The 20,249-nt window shown below is 50.1% G+C and overlaps 2 protein-coding genes and 1 non-coding gene across 3 annotated transcripts in view; all 3 read right to left on the bottom strand.

The window, feature by feature from the left end:
* Positions 1–1,638: 1,638 nt before the first annotated feature.
* Positions 1,639–10,324, bottom strand: ODC1 (ornithine decarboxylase 1). Its single transcript, XM_056124102.1, has 12 exons — positions 10,148–10,324; positions 7,650–7,764; positions 7,440–7,568; positions 7,039–7,212; positions 6,753–6,925; positions 6,047–6,181; positions 5,285–5,366; positions 4,987–5,070; positions 3,546–3,708; positions 3,346–3,458; positions 3,051–3,265; positions 1,639–2,129 (listed from the first exon to the last, which is right to left on the bottom strand). The coding sequence occupies exons 3-12, from the start codon at positions 7,536–7,538 to the stop codon at positions 1,988–1,990; spliced, it is 1,380 nt and encodes a 459-aa protein (XP_055980077.1). The 5' UTR covers positions 7,539–7,568; positions 7,650–7,764; positions 10,148–10,324; the 3' UTR covers positions 1,639–1,987.
* On the bottom strand, positions 8,616–8,749 carry LOC130038325 (small nucleolar RNA SNORA42/SNORA80 family). The gene has a single exon (XR_008794664.1). It is a non-coding gene; the product is annotated as a small nucleolar RNA SNORA42/SNORA80 family (small nucleolar RNA).
* A 4,404-nt stretch (positions 10,325–14,728) lies between the features above and the next one.
* LOC130034709 (ubiquitin-like protein 5) overlaps positions 14,729–20,249 on the bottom strand; it is a 96,809-nt gene continuing 91,288 nt past the window's right edge. Inside the window, exons 4-5 of the mRNA XM_056126340.1 lie at positions 15,088–15,129; positions 14,729–14,912 (exon numbers count right to left, since the gene is read on the bottom strand). Of these exons, the coding sequence (XP_055982315.1) occupies positions 14,729–14,912; positions 15,088–15,129 (226 nt within the window). The remainder of the gene's footprint in view (positions 14,913–15,087; positions 15,130–20,249) is intronic.

Below are 20,249 nucleotides of genomic sequence, written 5' to 3'. Positions count from 1 at the left end.
CTCCCCACCAGTACCACAGTGAAGACCCAGAGCCATAAGCCTCCAAACACCTCTCTGTGAATGAACCCGGCTCGGTATGAATGAAAGGATTTATGAGGAACCCAGGTAATGTCTACACCCAACTGTCCAAGGTCTGATTCTCTTTTGCCAAACTCACTCCCCGGTGTCGGGGGTAGGGGACGGGGGGTGGTGGTGGAACTAGATCCTTTGGCCCAGGTGACTCGCATCACCTCTACAAGGCTGGCCTCCAAAGGCCTGAATGGCTTCACCAGGTGGGAGACAAAGTTAGGTCAGTTGCTTCCTGGGTGACCTGGGGCTAACTGGGACTGTTTGTCCCCACAGGCAGGGCCACAGCTGATCTGAGTGGTCTTTCCCAGATAGAAGTGTGCAAGCCCTTACAATGCTGCAGTGTTACTTTTCAAACCAGCTCAAATAGTCACTGGGCTCTTGCTCATCCCTCCCCTCTAAAGTGGCATCTAATTTACCAAGCCTTTGGTGTCCAACTTTGGCTGGTTTCTTGGCAGACATACAGACTCAAGGCCAGTCCTTTTATTCTGCACATTAGAAGTGGGGACCAGAAAAGGATGCGCTCACAGGAAATAGGGCAGACTGCTGATTAAAGCCTTCTTTCCGCCCTCTTAGACTCTGGGCAGAATCACTTTCTTTGTGGCTCCTGTGAAGCCTTTATTCATGTTCTGGCAACTAAAGCCATATTCTTGGGAGACCAGAGCTGGTGACAAGCTAACTTTAGCAGAAATAGCGAGCGCTGTGCCTGCCACGTGGAGTTATCTTGGGGGAGGTGGCTCTTTAGAACAGCGAAGTCCCTCCTCTCAACTCCCAGGTGGATGTAGTAGTAGTAGAGTTCAGCTGGGGGCCAGAGTCCCTTCTGCACCTGCAGTGTGTGCTTACGCCATCCCTCATGCAGCTGCTCTGAGACTGGTGAGACCAGGGGCTGCTACAGTAGAGCTGTCGCTCATTTGCCTTCTTCCTCGGTCTGCAGCTAGATCCAAATTGTCAGACAGCATGGAAGCCTGCCACCATTTTGCAGAGGTGATACAAGCTGACTAGAACATAAGACAAGTGGGCAATGTGAGAAGAGAATGTAAAGATCTACAACACGAAATAATTCTTCTTGGATTTATTGAAGTACGTTGACTGTCAAATTTATTACAGTCCTAACGTGTGCATGACACAATCTGTCCTGGGAGTGAAGTCAGGGTGAGAAGGCGAAGCCTGTGGGCTCTGTAAGCAGGAGTAGAGGGTCTCAATGCCTTTCATGAGCACTGGTCATTGAGAGGAACAGGTCAGCCAATTATCCAGGGGCTCTGAGCCTTTGAAGTTCATTGCTGCCACTGACTGAGTGGGGCAAGGGCTGGGTGCTCAGATGAATACCAGGGCAAGATGTCTCCAAGCTCTCCCTTCTACCTTCCTTTGAGCTAGGATCCACTATCTTTGTCAGTCCACAGCAAATTTCGCGGGACTCCTGTCACTTGGAACAAAACACAAAGGCATTCATTTCTAAGGATTTTCAAAATAATGAAAACCATCAACTTATATGTTTACAGGAATGAGAATTCCCATTCATAAAACACATTCAAAGTGAGCGGTGTGGATGGACACACTAAAAATTTCCCAATGCCTAATTATTTCAAGATACTTTATTTTTAAAACAGATGAGGACACTAAGCTTTAGTACTCCCATTCTGCCAATGCCCAAGCTACAAATGCTTGCGCTCTAGCAGCTGAGGGGGCACTCTTTAGTAGCATGTTTGAAAAGTGAATAAAAATCCATATAAAACAAGTATTCAAATAGTTTCCATAGGAACACAGATAAGTGTGACCCATCTCCTAGTCTTCATATTGTTGCATCTGTGTCAACCCTCCCTGCTTACAAAGACATTTCCAAACTAGCAGTAATTAAGTTAAATGGTCCCCCAAATCCCGTAATTCAAGCTAAACTTGCAGTGAAGAGCTACAAGAGTAGAATCTACACATTAATACTAGTGGAAGCACAGGCTGCTGGGGGCCGCTTCATGCCACTCTCCCGCGCACAGGACACAGGCAGAGCGCTGACATCCTGTTCCTCTGCTTCTGAGGGCTCACAGCTCTGGATCTGCTGCATGAGTTGCCTGTGAGATAGAGACAAAAGTGCAGAGTCAGAAACCTGAATCACCCATCCCATAATAGGGCAGGACCATTTCCCTGGTCACTAGGTCATCAGAAGAGATCAGTGTATCTTTACAGCCATTTCTTTGGAATCATCTTTTCATTGGGGCTGGAGTGATAGCACAGCGGATAGGGCATTTGCCTTGCACGCAGCCAACATGGCCGACCTGAGTTCGATTCCTCCGCCCCTCTCGGAGAGCCTGGCAAGCTACCGAGAGTATCTCGCCCGCACAGCAAAGCCTGGCAAGCTCCCTGTGACGTATTCAATATGCCAAACACAGTTAACAACAAGTCTCATGATGGAGACGTTACTGGGCCCGCTCGAGCAAATCGATGAACAACGGGAGGACCGTGGACCGTGACATCTTTTCATTAATAGTCACATTTGTTAATTGAAACACTTGTTACATGCAAATGGATTTCCCTTCCCTTTGTATTTCCTAAACTTTGCAGAGCAGCATATTAAACCAAGCTTAAAACAAACTTGGGCCAGAGAAAGCCATCAGTCTGAGCATACGCTTTACATGAGGAAGGCTGCTCGGTCACCCAGCACAGCCAGGTGTGACATGAGAAACCAAAACCAAAAACCAAAACTTTAAGACTGAAGGCAGCTCAATGAACTCAGTGGAACACCTGCTTTGCAGTCAGGAAGCCCAGGTTCAGTGCCCAATAGCCAGGAATGACCCAGGTTCAGAGTAGCACCAAAGATAAACCAAAACTGTATTGAATCTTTAGCAAAAATGTGTCCCCCCCCCCCTTTTCTGGTGCAGTGCTACTGAGCCACATCCCTGACACACAATTTTCTTTTCAATTGGAGAAGATCAAATTAAAGAATACTCAAGTGACTTTTCTAGCAGACCCATAAACACCCAGTGATCACTAACCATGTTGACCCTGACATCACGTAGTAGATAGTGGGCCTCTGGAATCCGTTGAAGGTCGAAGCAGCAGCAACTGTGTAAGCACCCATGTTTTCAAAGAGCATCCAATCACCCACATGCATTTCAGGCAGGTCACAGCGCTCAACTATACGATCCAGGCCATCACATGTTGGACCCCATATGCTGGAGGAGTAATACTTCTCATCCGGTTTGGGTCTCTACATTCAAGAGAAAACTAGTTACAACTGTTATTAACCACCATCATACCTGTTTCCTACAGAATAATATTTTGAAGTACCTTCTGCAGAAGAGGCTTCACGTGTGCATGATCATAAAGGATGCAATTAAATGATCCATATACTCCATCATTCACATAATACATAAAGGTCTGTTCACTTGACTCATCTTCATCTAGAAAGGTGGTTAAATTAGCCTCAGTTACTATTTTTCTATATCAACTTTCAGTTATGCATGCAATGATTCATCCTTCATACATACCATCGGAACCAGTCTGTTCCTTTATAACAAGTTTTTTAGCAATGATGTTAACTGCAAGTGTGAATGCCGAGGCAACATAGTATCTTCCCGGCTCAGCTATGATTCTCACTCCCGAGTCAGAAGGAAAATACTTGTCAAGTGCTGGGTTGATTACACTGGTGATCTAAGAGTGACAGACAAGAGCAGTCAGTGATGACATAGAAATCAATCATTAGGTGAAGGAAGCAGTTCTCTCAGAAAACCAGTCAATCACTGCTCTTAATTCCCCTCCAGATACCCTTTCTAGCCTATTAACATGACCATGATTTTATTAATGGCGTACAAGGTACAAGTCTTGACAAAACTCACACATTAACCCCCACCCATTTCTTAGTTGGGTAGCACTGTAGCACTATCCTGCCATTGTTCATCGATTTGCTCAAACGGGCATCAGTAATGTCTCCATTGTGAGACTTGTTACTGTTTTTGGCATATCGAATACGCCACGGGGAACTTGCCAGGCTATGACGCGTGGGCAGGATACTCTTGGTAGCTTGCCGGGCTCTCAGAGAGGGATGGAGGAATCAAACCTGGGTTGGCCACGTGTAAGGTAAACACCCTACCCACTGTGCTATCGCTCCAACCCTCTTAGTTGGGTGACCTGTGAAACTTATTCCCTACTTCCACATTTCCTTCATTTATTTGGAAGGGTGCACACACACCAGTACTCAAGGTTTACTCCATATGGGTTGTGCTAGGATGGAACACAGGTCAGCAATGTGCAAGGAGAAGAGTCTTATCTGCTGTACTATCTCTCTGACCCAATTTCCACATTTCTAAATGTGACCAACTATTTTCTAAAACTTTTGGGAGAAACTGACACTTAGAAAAACAAATTGGTTTTCCTATGGTGGCAGGGACCAAACTCAGCTCTCACATATGCAAGTCAAAAGCTGTACTGTTGAGCACTTTAAATAGCATAGAAGTCACTAATATATATACATAAAGTCGAATCGAGGGGAGGAAGTTAGGATAGAGAAGTGACTATTATGACAATGATTGTTGTCACTCTGGACAAAAACTGAATGCTGAAAGGAGGTAAACGAACATACACGATCACCTTTCAGTACCTGTATTACAGACCATAATGCCTAGAAAGAAAGAAAGAGTGTGCAAGAGAGAAAGAAAGTGTCTGCCATAGAGGCAGGCTGGGGCTGGGGAAGAAGGGTAGCAAGAGGGAAACAGGGAACTTTGGTGGTGGGAAATGTACCCCGGTGAAGGAATAGGTATTGGAACATTGTATATGCTGATGAAACCCAATCATGAAAAGTTTGTAACTGTAACAATACCCCCCACCAAAATATATATACTTAAGATTGTTAAAACAGCATAAAGACATTTTATCTTCCAAAAGGAACTTGCCAGAATATCTGTTAAGCATATTCACGTCGTTATACATTACCTCTTCAAATTTAAGCTTTACGTCCTCAGATCCAGGAAAACCACCACCAATATCAAGCAGATACATGCTGAAGCCAACCTCAGCCTAGAGCCAACAAAATGAAGTCAATAGAACAGTCACAAATGCATCTAGTCAAGTCATGCCTAGGAGCTTAAGCTTCTGTAAGACATTATAATGTCTACAAACTTAATCCTAGAATTAAGACCATTATTACAGGCCCATCCCACCTCACAATGCACTATATATGTATGTGTACACACACACACACACACACACACACACACACACACACACTCACCCCCATGTCAAAGGCACAGCGAGCATCAGAAATGGCCTGCACAAAGGTCTCAGCATCAGTACAGCCACTGCCCACGTGGAAGCTGCAACAAAAAAATATGCAATTTCTTTTTTTAATGCACAAATATATAATAAAAAACAATGTTATCACCAATACAAATTCACTAAAATATATGAAAGCTTTTTTTTTCTTTTTGGGTCACACCCAGCAATGCTCCGGGGTTACTCCCGTCTCTGCACTCGGGAATTACTCCTGGCAGTACTTGGGGGACCATATGGTATGCTAGGGATCAAACCCAGGTTGGCCACATGCAAAGCAAATGCCCTACCCCTCTGTACCATCGCTCCGGCCCTGAAAGCATATTCTTTTTTTGTTTGTTTGTTTTTTGGGTCACACCCAGCGATGCTCAGGGGTTATTCCTGGCTTTGCACTCAGGAATCACTATGGATATGTAGTGAAATGAATAATTGCTATTTAAAAATTTAAAACAAGATTAAAATATTAGCAAAACAGTGAGTGAAAATATGCAATTTCTTATGATTTCTGAGTTTTTTTTTGTTTTGGGGCCACACCCGGCAACACTCAAGAGTTACTTCTGGCTCTGTGCTCAGGGAACACTCCTTGTGGGCTGCATAAAAGCAAGCACCCTACCTGCTATACTACCATACCAGGCCCATTTCTGAGTTTGAGAGGAAATAAACCTGTGGAAACTTGCATTACTTAGTATTTCAGCCTCTTATCATGCCATTATCAAAATCTCACCTGACACCAATGACATCAATGTTCAGTTCTTTTGCCCGTTCCAAAAGCAGCCTGCTGGTTTTGAGTGTGGCACCAAATTTAACACTGAGACGACAAACTGCTTTGGAATCATCTGTGGCAATCCGCAATACCAACCTAGAAGCAAGAAAAGTGCATCAAATTTCTCCCACCAGACCACTTATAATCAAGGATAAAACAGAGGGCTGAGGTGAGAGTTCCAAGGGCTGGAATGAACATGACCTTGGCATTGCATGTGCCCTACCTAGTGTACTGCACTTGGTGGGCAGTCCCCAGCTTTGTAACACCCAACCTCTACTGCGAGGACTGCACAGCCACGCCAGCAGTGGACCCACACCCTTTTCCCAGATAGAAAGGATCCCAGGGGACCAGGGGGACAGCCAAACCCTTGGTTTGAACTGGAGAGGCTTTTATTAATACAATTTCAGCTATATTCTACTAGGTCTCCAAGCCAAAGGAGCAATTCGTCCTGGGGGCACACCCCTGCACAATACAGAGGGTGGTGGGAGGGCTTTTGGTTTGGCTCGAGGCAGATTTCATGGGGAACTTCAGAATTTTTTTCTGAAACGGGGGCAGGGGGACAAAATTTGGGACCCTCTGCTCTAAGCCATCATAGGGTCATTTGCTGAGTTTTGTCTGATGGTCTACAATACATTTCTGACCCTTCCTCCAACAAGGAGTAACTCACTTTGCCTTGGGATGTGCCCTGGCAACTTTCATCAGCTCAACTTCACTATCAAATGTCATCATCTGGACTCCATTATTGGCGGCGTACTTAATTTGAGACACTTGTTTACAAGGATTTGCATAGATAATCCTCTCTGGAGGTACCCCGAGACTCTGCACCAACTGTATTTCATTCTGAAAAAGAGGGAATATGTGATGCAACCTATAGCCAATAAACAATCACAGGGCCCATTTCACACAACATTTGGTCCCATACACCATATAATACAAAAACCGCTTTTGCCTACCTTACTGGCACAATCAAACCCTGCCCCGATAGCAGCAAGGGTCTTCACTATGGTTCTGCTATCATTGCATTTGACAGCATAAAAGGGGGTGACCCGAGGAAGAGTTTTTAACCACCTCCGATGTTTCTTTAGAATATCTCCTAGGTCAGCAACATAGAAGGCATCTTTGTCATCCTGAAGGAAGAGTGAGGAGATCTCAGGAGCAGCCTCTCAGGTGTCCCACGTCCCACTTGCAGTAGACTCTCTTCCTTCCCACCAGTCCCAATGAATCTGATTGTTAATGTCACTGTCAACTCCCAGCTAGGTTTGGCAAGTTCCAGAACACCTCCAAGACCCCAGCAAAATTTCCCTTCTCATCTGCCCCGATTCGCAAGGTACACCGCCTACAGACTCGTACTTACTGAAGAAGAAACTTCATTGATTTTTTGGTCCAGAATGTCCTTGGCAGTGAAGCCTTCATCAAGGAAATGGCAGTCAAACTCATTACTAAAGTTGTTCATGGTTTCTGGACGTTCCTTTGATGCACAACACTGCAAACAGGTTGGTGAAATTTACTTAGAAGCTTGTGTAATCCTCAACTAGAGAAAGCTTTAGCCATCAAGAATACTTACATGGAAACTACGATGACCTTTAAAGAAATTGCCAGATTTCTCACAAAGGCAAGCTGTCCAGGAAATCCCAGCCCTGCTGAAGATGTGCGTGCCCTCAATGCAGCGTGGGTATGTTCTGAGAAACACAGAATTTGTGGCCCACATTAGGAACACAAGGTGTCACTCGCATAATTCATAAACCAACACATCACACACTCGACTTTTTCAAAACAACATACTACAATTCCCGACATAGTATAGCATCTCACAGTAAAGCATTTGCTTTGCAGGAGGTAAGCCGAGCACTGAGGGTGTGCCCCCCCACACACACACTTCAAAACAAAGACACTAAACATAGTGCAGAATTGCAAAATACACAGCACAAAAATCAGTACTAAAAACTGCAGGTAATTTCTGCACCTTGCTCACTGACAGGAAAAACGCTGAACAACTTATTTTTTAGTCAGTATTTTACTGTTTTATCTAAAAGAGCCCGATAATTATTCAGAGACACTAAGCACTTCCAACTTTCTCTAAGTCCTAGACATTTTTAGTAATGGTCATGGAACTATCCAGGACCTCAATTTACTGCGTGCACAGTACATTACCCAAGAATTTTCTAAGCAATTTTTTTTACACTGGGCACATATTTAAAAACGGCATTCTCCAATTAAACAATGAATTACAGTTACTGCATCTTAAGAGAAATTAGCATTCCTGAACCAGCGCTACTGCTCAAATAAATCAGTGATTCTGGCAATTCCAACTGCCCCTTACAGGGACTTTAATATTTGCTTAGCAGTCACATGAGTCAATTTTTGGCTAACTTTGTGAATAAGAAACAAGCATGAATGAATATGGGTAAGTGACAGTCAAGCCCTAGACAATAATAGCCACTGTTCCTGGCCTTCCGGAATGTGACATTGGCACCGGGCAGTTATCCTGCGATCAGGGACTCCAATCTACTCATTTCAGCCAGGTAGGGATTCCTGTGCGACCCGCATCAGTGCCCACAGCCCATGGGTAAGGGCCAGGCAGTGGTTCCGGGCCGCAGCTTGCTCTGGCATGGGGCACTATGAGAGGCCCAGGGGGACGGACCTGCCATAAATCCAAACCCATGCAGGGCAGAACCTGTTCTTTTTTTTTATTTTTTTAAAGAATCCATCAGCATGTTCTTTTCCCACGGGCATTGTCCCAGGTCGTCTAAATAGGCAGAAGGGAAAAAGCAAGGACTGCTGCCAGCAAACCCATTTCTGTCCATAAAAGAACAGGAACTCAGCACCAAAGGTGACAGCTGGATTATTTAAGGGTCCTGCTAAGTTACCTTCCTCTCGCCTGCACTTGGGAAGCTCCTCCTTCACCAATATACCCTCACCAAACAGTTCGCTTTTCTCTTTGATTTTTTTTTTTTAAAGATGCGCTACAAAGAAATTTCACCTAAGAACACTGTAACTCCGAACACAACTGAGCTACTTAAAAATTTTAAAAAAAAAATCCACGAGCAGATTCGGAGAGCCAATTTCCTTGACTCCCAACTGGGTAAGAGACCGGAACAAATAAAAGTAAATAAATACATTAAAAAAAACAGCCCAAACTTTGCTCACGAGCCCACTCCATTCTGCCCCAACTTCTCTCGGCCCCTTTCTTTTGTCTTCCCCGGAGGTCCTGCCTAGCCGCTCGCCGCCGGCTCTCGCACCCACGAGGCGGGACTTTGGGGGGAAAAAAAAAAAACACAATCCGCTTTTTTTTTTCTTCTCCATAGAGAAAAGACTTTTCCTTTTTTCCCTTCCCGACGTCACCTCCCCACCGGCTCATTCTTCAGCCACCCAAGTCAGCCGCCGGCGTCCCCGGGGCTAACGAGCTCCTGAACGCACGCAGCGGCGCTTTGCATTTTCCCACCGGGCTCCGGGCGCCCGCTCCGGCGGGACCCGTGCTCGGGCTCACCGCGCAGGAAAATTAAAAAGAAAAAAAAAGAAAAGGAATCGAAGACTAAGAACAGGGCTCCGGGGCACCGAGGCGGAAAGGCGGCCGCGCCTGCCCCGGGAGACGCCGGGCGCCTCAGACGCGCCGGGCGCACCTCGCTCCCGTCCTGCACCTGCTACCGGCCTCGCCCAATGATTATTATTTTTTTTCTTTCGAAAATATTTAAAAAAAAAAAAAAAGAAAGGCTCCAAATATTGGCCGTTGAGAGAACCCCCGGGGCCTCCCGGGCAACTTCCGTCTCGGCGCGTCGTTTCACCTCGGCGCGGTCCGGAATGAGGGGGGAAACTCGGCCGCGGGGAGGGACGTGAGGGGGACGGAGCGACCGCGAGGCGCCCAGCGGGTCGGGGCCGCCGCGGCCACCACGTGTCTGTGGCAGCGGCGGCCGCGGGCGGCGTCCCCAGCCCGCGGACGCGCTCAGGCCCCCGCAGGCCCCGCGGACGACGACGACAACGACGGTAGCGGCGAAGGCGGCGGCGGCGACAGCGACACGTGCTCGTCGCCCGCTCCCGGCCTCCCAACCGCCGCGTCCCGCTCACCTCAGCGCGCACGGCCGCCTCGGGCCGGCCCCATGGAGACGCCGCCGCGCTCGCAGGCCCGCCCGCCCCCGTCCGCCGCCCGCCGCCTCGCTCGCTCCCGCGGACGACCGCCGGCCCGAGGTTGGCGCCGGAGCTCAGGCCGAGAGGCGGCGGCGGCGGAGGCTCTGGGCACTGACAAAGCCGCCGCGCTGCCGCGCCGCTACTTATAGCCCCGCGCGTGTCGTCATGGAGACGCACCAGCTCAAACCAGCCGCGATCGGTTCCGTCCGGGCGTCCTCCGCGGGAAGGGGCGGGGCGAGGCGACGGCAGCCAATCGGGAACCCCGGCGGCGCTCTGGGGGCGTGGCGCGGGTGCTCCGACGTCAGCCCCGCCTGCGCCGCTCGGGCCAGCCCGCCGCGCCCCCAGGGGCCGGGCGCCCCTCCCGGCCCTGCGGCAGCCAGAGCGCGCGCATGCGCACGCCGCCGCCGCCGTCTCGCCCCGCTCCCGGGCCTGCAGCTCCACGCGCCGCGAGGCGGCTGGCGCGCGCTTGCACCAGCGGTGAGTGCAGCTGCAACAGGACCGCTGCCGGTGCTATGCAGGACGGATCTTCCTCCGGGCGTAGACTCTCCCGTGACCGGAGCGGAGACCCCGGGCGCGCGGCAATCGCTCCGTGAGCCACGTGTACTCCGCCTGGGTTCCCCGGGGAAAGGACCTTGGCGCTGCTCCACCGCACCGTGCAAAAGGTGTATAGATATGACAGAAGGGAGGGGTTATAGGTCGTCGGGCAAGTTCGCGGCCCGGCTGCCAAGCCGCAGCCTCCAGCTAACCGGGGTCTGACATAACCAGGTACCGCCTCACTTGGTGGTGGATGGAAAGATTCTGGGGGCAAGATTTAGGCAGTCGCTCAGCAGCGGGGCGCTGCACCGTGAGCCTGGGCGCCAGCAGTGATGGGTGCGTTTTGCGTTGTCCCCGCTGTGTGCCCCTCAGTGAAACGTCATGCACGCATTTTGGCAGCAGGGATAGGCACACTTGGCGTTCTGCGCGCTTTAAATCCCAACACACCAACGAAGTCATAAGCAATGAGCACTTAGGATAGTGAGCCTCGGTGAAAGGAAATTTGGTGGCTCTAAGCATGTAGCCCTCTTTTGGAGTGGGGAACGTTCCCCATCCCCAAACTTGTCCTGGAGATTGAAAGGGTTTGGGGGCCTCTTTCGTGTTTGTCTTTTGTAATCCTGCCCTGGAAGGCAAAGTTCAGCAGATCCACCCTTAGGGTGTGGGTTGTTCTTGGCCTCAGGGCTCCCTGTAAGGAGTGATCAGATAAAGTAAGCATTTTCCAAGGACGTGGGTGGATGTGTAGGGGGGTCCTGGTGCACTCCAGGTCCCCTTCCAATCCCCAATCTGTTTTGTGGATTTGAGTAAGTTACCCTCTTCCTTTGGGCCTTTTTTTTTTTTGCATCACACCCAGCGATGCACAGGGGTTACTCCTGACTCTGTGCTCGGGAATTACCCCTGGCAGTGCTCAGGGGACCATATGGGATGCTGGGAATGGAGCTCAGGTTGGCCCTGTGCAAGGCAAACGCCCTACCCGCTATGCTATCACTCCAGCCCCCCTTTGGGCCTTAAAAGAGCTTGGGCCACACACCCAAGGATCTTAACAGCTACAAAAGCCTGCAGAAAGGTGTAGGCCCCCAAAGCTATGAAAGCTTGTTGAGTGAATGGCCAGGCCGAACTCCCTCTTCTCTTCATTTCTCAAGCCCTTGAAGGGGCCTGGTACCTTGTTTCTTAGGGGAGAGGTACGTTAGTATCACTCCAGCAACCCAACTTCCTGGTATTTGCCCATCACCCAGCACCCCTCCTTAAAGAACCATCTTGTTCTAATGACACACAAAGTTTTTTTCCTCACGCTTGGGAAATGTTCCATGTCCAGTGCCTGGGACCAGAGGGGTGCTGGGTTCTTACTGCTTAGTACAACCAGTCAGCCTGAGACCCAAAGAGCGTCCAGTTCTCCAGCGACCTGGGGAGGTCTGCCAGATCTAGGGCCAGCTGAGTTCTATGTTTGTATTTTACAGTGAGACATGAAGTGCTTGGTCCTCTGCATGTGCTCTCTTGTCTGTCTGTCTCTCTCCATCCTTTGCATATGCTATCTCTCTGTGTCTTTCTGACACTGTCTTTCTGGCCAGCGCACCCTACAATGGGCAAGCTCGTGTACCATGCTTGCCTTTGGGGAGGCCAGGCCTTCCTCCAGTGACCCCTCTGGCTCTACTGTAGGAGCATGAGCAGGGGACCAGGCGGCTTCACCTGGCAGCACAGGCCCTGCCAGCTCCAGGTGCAATTTGAGCGACCCCCCACCCCCCCTTGCCCCTCGCCATGGCCTTGACTCTGAGTGTCTGACTCATTGAACCTGGTTCCAGCTCGAGCTGGAGAAGAAAAGCCGGTAGTGACTAAAGCTGGTCCCGTTCAAAGGCACACACGAAGGTCTTCCTGCAGGTTTGGGGGAGACTAGATCCTCTCCCTTACTATTTTTGTCCTTAGAGATAAGCAACAGATCCTCTGAAAGATGGGACGCCAAACATCTGGAAGTTATTCTTACACGGAGATGAGAGCTTCCGTTGGATGCGGAAGTGGGAAAGGAAGTGAGCACCATCAGGGCCCACCTTGTGCATGACAGTGAGACCCCGGTCCATCATCCTCACACCTCAGTTCCAGGACTTGCTTGGTGAGCCCTGGCTCTGAGTTCCTACCGGCCCTGAGTCTCTCGTGCTCTCCTCCAGCTCATTCTTGCAAAGCTGCTCTGCCCAGATGCGACTTAGACGCAAAGTCAGGCTCTGGTACTCTGAAGGTCTCAGAATTTCTGACTTTGACACTGAGCCCTATAAATCTGAGCAGGTTTCCTGAAACCCCAAACGAGGAAACATCTAAGGAAAGAGTTGCTTTTCTCTGGTTTGCTTTTTTGTGAAGGGGTGGGGGAGGGGGGGGTTTGGGCTGCATGCAAGAGAGCTAAAGGGCTTCTCCTGGTTTTGTGCTCAGGGATCATTCCTGGGGATGCTCTGGAAATAAATGGTATAAGGTATCGAACTGGAATTAGCATCGTGAAAGGCATGCCCTAACCCCTGTACTATCTACCTGACCCCAAAGCTTTTTGTTTTCTTTTTGGCTAATTTATTTGCACTAACTTGCTTTATGAGGAGCTGGGGTGATAGCACAGCTGGTAGAGTGCTTGTCTTGCTTTTGCTTTTATGCGGGGGCGTGGGTGTCACATCTGGTGATGCTCAGGGGTTACTCCTGGCTCTGCACTCAGGAATTACTCCTGGCGGTGCTCAGGGGACCATATGGGACGTTGGGAATGGAACCCGGGTCGGCTGCGTGCAAGGCAAACACCCTACCCACGTCTTGCTTTTGATCACGGTATCCCACTGCCCCCCTGAGCACTCTCCAGAATGATTCCTGAGTGCAGAGCCTGGAGAAAACCTGAGTCCCATTGGGTGTGGCACAAAAACAACAATAAAGAGCTTATAAAGTTTAAAGTGATAAAGTATTTAAGATCATCACTGGACAGAAATGATAGTCATCAGAAAGAAAGGATGTCTCCCGTTTATTTGATGTTGGAATACTTGACACAGAACTTTCTGGGAAGTAGAGCCTTGTTATGTCCATCTGCCCCATGGTCATACACTGCTGTACCATATGTCCTTGGTCATGCAATGCTGCTCCAAATTTCTTCTCCAAAGCACAGTCGTCATAGTTTCTGGAGTGAAGCTTATGACTCATGAGCACTTGGGGAGGGGAGATCTGTCCCTGCCAAGCTGATGTCACTCAAGAAAATTAGGTGCTGGAAACCAGTCAAGGGACACTGTAGTCATTTGGAGGAAACTCAGCCAGAAGTACTTACCAAAGCTTCCTCACTCGTCTGTCCAAGGGCACCCTAGTCTAGCCCTCGGATCACTGGCAGTGCGTGCAGAACCCCAACATTCCTTCCATGCCGCTGTCACCGCCCTTCAAATGACGGGCCCCAGTGCAGAGGACAGCTTCCGGGAAGACCCTCCTGGCTCTGAGTAATGGTGATGTCACTGGAGAAGCCCAGCATCTCTCGGAGCAGCTGTCGAGAACCTATATGAGGAGAAGGCCCAGAAGGCCCTGGCATAAAGTGTTGCTTCACAGCTCCACCCCACCCGCACCCTCTGTGGCTCTCGAGGAAGTTGCTGAAACAGGAGCAGATCCTGGGCCAACAGGGCCGTGTGGCAGTTTGCAGGCCCCTCAGAGCAATCCAGGGAGGTGATCTCGGTCCAGACTTAAGAGCAGGCGTTCTTGGGCCCGGCACACTGGTATTAGCACTGCTCGGCTTCCCACACGGTCTTCTCAGCGGGTTGAAGACAGAGTGCGGGTGCAGAGCCAGAAGCTACCTGAGTGAACTCCTGACACATGGGCTCAGAGCCAGGCAGCAGGCTTGAGATCTGGCCACTCTATTTATTTATTTATTACAGCTTTTGCATTTTTTATTACCATGATTTTTCCTTTTTTTATAAAAGGCGGCCACACTAGTGAGGGGGGCCAGGGTGGTAGGAAAGGGCAAGGCAGGGTTGGGGGTTGGAGGCCAGTTCAGCTCTATTGGTAGTAAAACTCCAAGTTCATCTCATCATGGATTTCATAGTGCCCCGGAGACACGTGGTCATTGAAAATCATGCACCCCTTCTTTAATGTGATCTTGTTCCAAAAAGTGCCGATCTCGGCCACAATCAGCTTCTTGGGATCCTCAATGGTGTCATTTGTGTTGCACTTTTTTTTTTTGCTTTATGGATCACACCAGGAATTACTCCTGGCTCATGCACTCAGGAATCACTCCTGGCAGTGCTCAGGGGACCATGTGGGATGCTGGGAATCGAACCTGGGTTGGCCACGTGCAAGGCAAACACCCTACCCGCTGTGCTATCGCTCTAGCCCCTCGTGTTGCACTTAATGTGGACTTTTTTTTGCCCAAATAGTTGTCACACACAACCTCGATCACTCTGTCCAGAGCTCAAATTGCCTGAAACCTGCGAAAAACACAATCACCCATTCTGGCTGCTGCAAAATTCCTGTGCTGGTGGAGAGATAAGATAGGGGTTTAGGTGCTTGCCTTGTGTGCTCCTGAACCTGTTTTGATCCCTAGTACTCCACCTAAGCACTGCTGGGTGTGACCCAAAAACCTAAAACTAAACAAGAACACAAGCCCTTTCCTGGTGGGCCCGAGAGATAGTATAGGATTTAAGGTACCTCAGCCTTGTTAAATCCCCAACTTTGCATATAGGGTCCCCTGAGCACTGAGCACTGCTGGGTGTGGCCCCCAAACAAAATTCTGGATCCTTAGGGTAAACAGACACACTTTAGCCAAGAGCCTGGACCCTTCAGATCTGCCCTGCTCACCTGCACAGCTGCCTGACACCGCCCTCTCCTTCCAGCTACCTTTGAAGTCAAGATCTCCTTATCCTCACACATCCGGCTTGGGGCCCAGTTACCTGCACACACCAAAGTTACTCAGTATCTTTCAAGGAAACAAATTCTTCCCTGAGGAATCTCTGACTTGTGGTTCCTATGGGGCTGATTAGCTCACGGGAATTTCTCTCCCTGTGTTGTTTACCATTGAACAGACTCCGAACATACGCTCTTCCTGTAATTTCTCTCCTCCTTTATTGGTTCAGCAGATACTTATAATCAAACAAACCCCAGCAGCAGCTGTGGGCTGGACTCTCTCGGACCAGCCAGGGGTTCCTGCCTCATCTGTGTCTGATTTCTTCCGAGTGTCTGATGGCTGTCTCTGACCCAGCGTGTCACAGCACTTCTACTAATGTTGCCACTGCCCCATTTTTGCCCATGCCACACCCTGCAGGGCCCCACCTCTGGGAAACCCCAGAGCCCGCAGGAATTCTTCCTGGGGTGGCAGGAACAGCCTTGTGCAATGTCTGCCGCCTTCTGCAAGGTGTGGGCCCTGCACCAAGGTGGACGCCAGGTCCCAGGAGTGCCCACACTCGTCAAGCTGCCCTAAGCCTCAGGGTCCCTGAGCCCAAGGCTGGTGGGCGACCAGGCTCCACTGAGTGAGCTGCAGGGAATCTAAAGGGACTGCCCAGAGTGGGTGGCTGACCCCCAGACCCATGCTCCAGTGTGTTCTAGTCACAGGGACAGAAACCATAGGGTACGAAACCATAGGGACAAAAACCAGTGGTCACAGAATCTCTGACAGAAGCCAGGCTGGGGGGCAGGGGGGCTGTGCTGAGTTGGAAAGGGGCCCATGTGTGCAGGGCAAGAACCACCTACAGGTCACAGAGAGGAAAGCCCTGCCTAGCTTGGCTCACTTGGGCAGAGAACTGATACCTCCGAAGCCACAGCGGGGGCACTGCAGGATTCCGAACTGTGGGGCGAGCTCTCTGCTGATAATTCACCTTTGGCCACTCTCTGCAGCACTCCCAAGTGCTTGCTGACCACAGGACTCAGGATCTTATTTCAGGGTCCACAGGCAGGAAGGAAGGCAGTTGGGTAGAACGTATTTCACCTGGGAACCAGTCAGACCCCACCCAGCACTTCTGACCAATTCAGCGAGCTCAGAGAAGGGGGGGCTTGGGCCCTGCAAAGCAGAAGTCATGGGATGGGGGGGGGCTGTTTATTGGGAAATACCTGGCCCAGTGCTGAGCCCGCAGACCTACCGTGAAGGGGCAGTGTCCAGTGCTGAGGAAACTGCCCGCAGCAGAGGGACACATAGACCCACTTCTCCCATCCTCTAATCTTCCACTGGGGCCTCCCCGTCAGAACCTGCCACCAAGGGGTGGCATCTCCGGGCTCATCTCCCCTTCTCTTCGAGAGGCAGAGATGCACTCGTGGGGACTGAGGGGTGGACATGACGTCAAGCAGGCCAGAGACTGGCCCAACTCCCTGGCCACGGGCTCTCAGACTTCTTCCTGCTGCCTCATGGGTCACCACCAAAGAAGCGTTCCGAGAGCAGTGTGAGCTGCTGGGAACATTAATCATCTCACGGAACAAAAAATCTCGAGGAAGGGAGGATCCGGTTTCAAGCACTCGGAGTCTCAAAAGCAACGCCAAAGACTCATGTTCTTTTCATCCTTCTCACGTTCTTGGCCGGGTGTGGTGCTGCTCCCCTGGGGTTCCCCAGTGGCTTCAAGGAAGACAGCTCAGTGGGAGAAGGGAAGGATATCCCCTTGTGGCTCTCTGTCTCCCGAACCTAACTGTCTGCAGACACCACCATGTGGACATCCTCCAGAGCAGAGGTAGCCCAGTCCTGTTCATGCATCTCAAGAATGGGGAGCAGGACCTCCGTGGTTGCCGGAAGCCGAGGATGAGTCACGATCTCCCTGGCAGGGGTGCAGGCCTCCCACGGAGAGTCTGACTTGGAAGCTGCTCTCAGGGGCGGGATTGTGTCTCTCCCAAATCCATCTGTATGGTTAGCCCCAGCACTTTGAAATGAGAATCTTTGCCAAGGGAGTCAGGTTAAATAAAGCCTGAGGTGGGCCCTGGTCCAACAAGAGAGTGTTGGATGGAGGCTCACAGAGGGAAGATGATGCATGGAGAGCAGCATGTGAAGATGCAGGCAGAGATGGAGGACGCTCTTGTAACCCAGGGACCACTAAAGATGGCCAGCTCAGCCCTGAGGTGATGGGAGTAGCTCATTGTCGGTGCTCCCTCTTGGCCCCTCATAGGAGCCAACTCTGCTGATTGGTACTAGGTCTGGAATTTTCTGCCTCTAGGACAGTAAGAAAGAAGTCTCTGGGTGCCGCTTAGGTCTGCTGTACTTGGTTCCGGCAACCCAAGCGGCTCTGTAACCAGAACCAAGTCAGGGTTCTGCAGGAAGGTGATAGGCGAGTAGAACGATATGAGGCTTGGGCTGAACCTCGGGTTCTCCAGGCTCTGAGGCCATGCGTAAGGCCTGGCGATGGACAGGGCATGAGGCTCAGTGCTATGGTCCTGCCTTGTGTGTGTCTGTGAGGCCCGTTGGATTTTCGGTGCCGCATAATAAATGCATAATAAATAATCTCAGGCTAGAGAGATAATATGGGGTAAGGCCTTGCAAGTGGTACCCCAGTGTATCACATATGGTGCCAGCATGGTCAGGAGTGATTCCCAAGCACAGAACTAGAACAGCCAGGTATGGCCCCAAGCCTCAAAAGAACATAGAAACAGAAAGAAAGTTAAGTTCTCAGGGCTCTTCCTGACTCTGTGTGTAAGGATTACTCCTGGCAGTGCTAGTGAGGTCGTGCCCATCCGCCCATTGTACCACCTCTACAGTCAGGAGAGTTTTCTTTCCTTTTTTTTTTTTTTTTTTTTTGCTTTTTGGGTCACACCCAGCGATGCACAGGGGTTACTCCTGGCTCTGCACTCAGGAATAACTCCTGGAGGTGCTCGGGGAACTATATGGGATGCTGGGAATCGAACCCAGGTTGACAGTGTGCAAGGCAAATGCCCTACCTGCTATGTTATCACTCCAGCCCCAGGAGAGTATTATTTCGTTATGAGGTTCTCTATCTTCTCTGTCCTTTCTCATAGCTCATACTTTCTAAATAAAATTCTCCTTCTCCTTTTCCCCTCCCCTGCCTTTTCCCCCCTCTATTCCGCTTTCCCTCTTCCTCCTTCTCCTCTTCCTTTGATTTTGTTTTTGGACCACATCTGTAATGTTCTGGCCTCATGCCTGGCTCTGAGCTCAGGGATCACCATTTGGGATGTCAGGGATCACTACCTGGTTGGCCATGTGCAAGGCAAATGCCCTATCTGCTGTGCTATTACTTGGGTCCTGTTTTACATCTCAAAGAAAGAAAGAAGCTGGTGTACGTGCAGGGAACTCAATACTAAACTCAGCTAACAGAGCTGACCCCTGAATAACATTGTATTTATTTATTTATCTAGTTTTGGTTTGGGGGCCACACCTGGAGATGCTCAGGGGCAACATTGTACTGAAAAGGGTTGGAGAGACTGTACTGGTAAGCTAAGGTGCTTGCCTTGCATTCAGTCAACCCCAGTTCAATCCCTGGTGCTTTGTGGTCCCTGGACATTGTCAGGAGCGACCTCCAAACACAACCAGGAGTAGTCTCTGAACCCCATGGGGTGTGGTCAACCTCCTCAAATAAACAGATCACTATATCACTGTATCACTGTCATCCCATTGATCGTTGAATTACTCGAGCAGGTACCAGTAACATTTCTATTCCTCCCAGCCCTGAGATTTTAGCAGCCTCTTCTTACTAGTCTTTTACCAATGATTGGAGGCTCTTTCAGGGTCAAGGAAATGAGAACTATTGTCAGTACTATATTTGGCATATCGAATGTGCCATGGGGAGTTTGCCACACTCTACCCGTGTGGGTGGGATATTCTTGGTAGATTGCCAGGCTCTCCAAGAGGCATAAATGGGTAGAAAGTGATTTTTTTTTTTAGGAAGTGTTTTATAATGTGTTGTGCGGCCACTTTGTGGCTGCGCAATCTGGAAAGCAGCCTGGAGCGTGACGGTGGTTGGGCAGTGGAGGTTGGCTGCTGGGGCTGCCCCACAGCCTGATGCAGAGTCCAGTGGCATGGTTCTGGGAGCCTCCTTTTATACTCCCGGCCGGGAAGAGATATCCATAAGTTCTGGAGGGTGGCCAATGAGATTATCTGGTGCTGGCAGGGTGTGGCTTATGGGTGTGATCCCTGAGTCACTGGAGACTGGTGGAAGCAGGCAGAGGATCTCTGTTCCGGGTCCCATTGAGTCCAGAGTCCAGGGTCACAGGGTTCCACAGTATCTGGGTTCCGTGGGACTTCGTTCTTGTATGAGACTCGACTTGAGCAACTGGAAAGTGGCCTGGAGTGTGGTGGTGGTTGGGCAGTGGAGGTCGGCTGCCAGGGCTGGATCCCTTGGAGTGGGGAAGGCTCTCATTCGCCCCATAGCCTGGCGCAGCTGTACAAATAAGTACATCCAAACAGAAATCCCTTAATTCTGCTTGAGTGTTAAATGAAGGGACATTGTATCATTAAAAACCCAGCTACTATGTAGGAGAGGAGAAGAGCACTTGCCTTGCACATGGCTGACCCAGATTTGATTCCTGGCATCCCATATGGTCCCTCAAGTCCTGCCAGGTGTGATGAGTGCAGAGCTAGGAGTAAAGCCTGAACATC

Source organism: Sorex fumeus, unplaced genomic scaffold (genome assembly GCF_029834395.1).
Source record: "Sorex fumeus unplaced genomic scaffold, SorFum_2.1 ptg000006l, whole genome shotgun sequence".
Taxonomy (NCBI): domain Eukaryota; kingdom Metazoa; phylum Chordata; class Mammalia; order Eulipotyphla; family Soricidae; genus Sorex; species Sorex fumeus.
The sequence above is the reverse complement of the archived record's forward strand: the minus strand, read 5'-3'. Positions and strand labels throughout refer to the sequence as shown.